The sequence below is a fragment of the Gavialis gangeticus genome, unplaced genomic scaffold, assembly GCF_001723915.1.
Source record: "Gavialis gangeticus isolate Ggan-Ray unplaced genomic scaffold, GavGan_comp1, whole genome shotgun sequence".
Taxonomy (NCBI): domain Eukaryota; kingdom Metazoa; phylum Chordata; order Crocodylia; family Gavialidae; genus Gavialis; species Gavialis gangeticus.
Window position 1 is genome coordinate 115930748 of NW_017729022.1, and position 3772 is coordinate 115934519.

Sequence of the window (3772 nt, forward strand, 5' to 3'; positions counted from 1 at the left end):
GCTTTTTTTTTTTTTTGGGGGGGGTGCGCGCGCGTGCATAGAATCCAAAAGTAAATGTTGGCCCTAAATTTCTGTGACTTAGATTATCATAGGCAGTAGTCATTTACTAATTATATTCTTTACAAATACTTTGCTCATTTCTTTCCTTCTGCTTAAGAGTTTAATGCTTGCACTGTGCAACTAAAACGGTATCTTATAATTTATTCTTAATGATCTGAATCTGCTGATTTGGTGATTCAGGCATCATTTTTTTCCTGCTTCTAGGTCAGTTGGAAAATAAGCCAAGCTGAGTCTTTTTCTTTTTAGAAAACAGAAAAATCTGAAGGTGGGGTTTCCTAAAGCAGTCTTTATCAGCCATATTTGGATTCCGTAATAGTCATTAGGAATTTCATTGTACACTTTAGGGGGTAGATTTAGACTGACTTGGAGTATGTTTAAAATTCTGTGTTCATAATTTACTCAGATACTATGTTGTATTTTAGTTGGCTTTTAATGACATTTATAGAAGGGGAAGAACCTGCTTCTCATGACCAGCCATCTCTCTGTGGATCATTTTGAAAACCTGTTTTATAGTATTGCCAGTGGCTCTTCATTTGGCAAGTCAGTGATGTGTTTGGCCATAATTTTGCAAATACATAGCAAAATGTCCTTTTATTCATGTGAGGAGTCACCAAGCTTAGCTGTGTTTTTGCTGTACTGGGGCCTTTATTTGTAGTCTTGAATAAAGTCCTCTATATTGGAGTGATGCGAACTCACAAATTGCAGTAAGCATTCATCCAAAGGTAGAACTGTAGAAATAGTACTCTGAAAAGACTTTCTGTTCAAAAAGAATATTGTCCACAAATTATTCTGAATACATGCTGCCTATATGTCTTTCAGTGATCCAGGCTTTGGGGCCTGTACTCTTCTACCAGGCATATATCCTTGACATTTTTTTTCTCATTTTATTTATATTCCTCCACCTCTTGTACCACTCTTAATTCTTTTCCCACTTCAGTCTTCCTACCTTTTAACTATTTGTAGACTTAAGCCTCTTCCCATTCCTCACCCTACTTACCCTCTTGTCAGGTGGCCAAGTGTAGCTGTTTAATCTTTCCTCATAAATCAATCTGCATTATTTTAGTCAGTCTTTTAATTTCCTCCAGTTTTTTCTTTCTGTTAGTGCGGTACTCAGAATGGAATGAAATACTCTATTTCGGAGGAGACTATATAGAACTGGTACCTTCTTTTTTTTATGCTTTTGCGTGCTGCCTTGCCCCCCTGCTGAATCTTTGGTGCCTTGTATAGACTTACTTGTAAAGCAAAAACATTTCTGTCTTTCAGTGGAGAAACAAGATACAACAAAGACAAGATACTTCAAGGTTAGTGTCAATCATACTCTCACTGTTAGTTTGCTAAGTTTTAAAATTACATTCCTCTGCATGATAAGATGTCCTATAGTTAATTGCTGAACTATTATCAGTACTTTCCCTTTTTTATCAAAGAATGCTCATAATAAGAATCCTTACCTAGGCTAGGAGTATGGCTTTAACTTATACAGACTTTAAAATGTTAGTGTTTGTTTCTAATGGTTTTCCACGCTGGATGCCTGCCTGTCCCATGCTGATTTTTTTTTTTTTTATGCCTACAAGATGTCCAGTTCAGAGTGGAATAGTTTTTGGTACCATCAAGAACATTAGAACATATCTTTTTCAGTTACAACATGTCTTGGAGTTTAAATTATTTGATTATAGGAGGAGCTAGTAGCAACATCCACAGTTTCAGGATGCCTTGTACTTCCTTATAAGACTATGTATTCTGTAGGTTCTAACAGCCAAACTTGAGCTGTTCATACTGGCTTGCCGTACTGGATGATTGCCTGATTGCCTCAGGCTTTTTTTTTTTCTTAATATTACTGGAGGTCCAGTTGAACTGTTTCTCAGGAAGTATTTCAGCAAAATGTGAGGTGTTTTGTTTATATATTTAAAAAAAAAAAATTTTTTTTCTCTGAAGCCTTAGCCTCTATGCCTGGGGCATGGCTTGGAATTTGGCAGGGAGATGTGACTTTGGTGTTAGGATTTTTTTTCCACAGGCAACACTGACCATAGTTCCAGACTTGAAAAATCACATCACATGCTTAGTAGAAGCTTGATAGTAGCTGGCAGCTAAATTCTAAGAATATTCCATCTCTATTGAACATGTTGGACAAGACTTTTCCCACAGGCTCCTATAGCACTGAAAATGAAAGCAGGAGAGTCTCTGCTCTCAGTGTTCCCTGTGCTGGCGTAGTGAAAGTGCAAGTGGCCTGACTGGAAAGAGAAGAAAACCAGGGGTGGGGAAAACTTCAGCAGAGGGGGTAGGTTGGGACAAGGAGTCTACAAAGATAGTGGAGAATTCTGAGATCAGATGAGGAACCAGAGTGACTAGTGTCTTGAAGACTCGAACTGGCTGGGAAAGAACCAGGAATGGGATTTGTGATAGGGGAAACCAAGACTCAGATAAGGGGAGTGTTGCTGGCTAGAAAAGAACTGGGGAGGAGGGGAAAACTGGAATGAAAAGTTGGATGGGGTTGTTGTAAAAAGTGGGAGGTATATAATGAGTGAGATGGACAAGTGTAGAAAGAGAGAGGTTGGCCTTGTGATCAAGGAAGCCTGTCTTAGAAAATTGGATTCTATGCCTACTTCTGTCCCAAAGATCTGGACAAGTCTCTTTACACCAATGTCTAGTAATTTTGTGTTTGTCCAGGTGTACAACCTGAGACATTGGGGTCTCTATTTATAGAAGTGCAGAGTATTCACAATTGCATGTGAAGTTGTTGTCAGTTGTGGTTTAAATGTCCACTATTTAATGCTACGTACACTGAAAAATCCAGTACATGATCAGCTTTAATTTGCTTTCACATAATGGTAGCTCTGCCTTTTTAATGTTATCTGATTGGAATTGGGTATTACCACTCCTGCTATATGTATGTACTTCTAGAAAGAAAAGTTTTAGAAGTTTTAAAACCAGAGTTAGGCTCTGGGAGCAGCAGTTAGGCTCCGGGAGCGGCGAGAGACGCGCGGGTGAAAGCCTGCTGTGCCCCCGCTCCCCCGAAGCCCCACAGAGACTGCCCCCAGCAGCCGCAGAGCCCCCTGCCGTCCCCCAGCACAGCTGGAGGTAAGCAGGGCCCATGGTGGGAGGGGGTTAACCCCTAGAGAGTGGGAGGAGGCAGCTAAGTGGGAGCCAGGCCCCTACTTCACCCAGCCCCCACAGGGAGCCACGCAAACAGGCACGTTTATTTGCCGGCGCGTGAGTTAGCGTGGTGTTCGCACAGGAGGGTACACGGGAGGGCCTGAGGCCCTGCCTGTGAGCCCCCCAAGGTAGACAGTCCTAGCCGTAGCCAGCCCACCAGCAGTATGACGTGGATGGTCACACGCTGCTCCCCGAGGGTCCCCTCGGGGTCTGCAGCCCCCCTCTCTGGCACCTCAGAGATGGCCACCCAGACGGAGCCTATGGTTCCGGGCTCCACGCAGATGGAGCCCCTGCAGGGGCTGCCTGTCCCTTTTTCAAGCTCTGGGGCTCAGGAGCATGGCTACCTCTCCTTGTGGGGGGTCTGCTCCCTACTGGGGTCTCTGGCGCACCAGCTGGAAGAGCTCCAGGCCACAGTCCAGAGACTGCGTGCCATCAGGGACTGCGAGCAGGAGATTGACTCCTACTGCCCGACCTTTCTCCCTTGGGAGGCAAAGGGTAGACCACGGTCTCCCTCCAGGACAAGGGAGGACTCCAGGACCTCTCATTCTGTCCAGTCAGGGGC

General features: G+C 43.6%; 1 protein-coding gene across 1 annotated transcript in view; it reads left to right on the plus strand.

Moving 5' to 3' along the window:
* The window catches only part of TIGAR (TP53 induced glycolysis regulatory phosphatase), a 34161-nt gene that overhangs the window by 3664 nt on the left and 26725 nt on the right, over positions 1-3772 (plus strand). The window contains exon 2 of the mRNA XM_019516013.1: positions 1324-1361. Coding sequence (XP_019371558.1) covers positions 1324-1361 — 38 coding nt within the window. The remainder of the gene's footprint in view (positions 1-1323; positions 1362-3772) is intronic.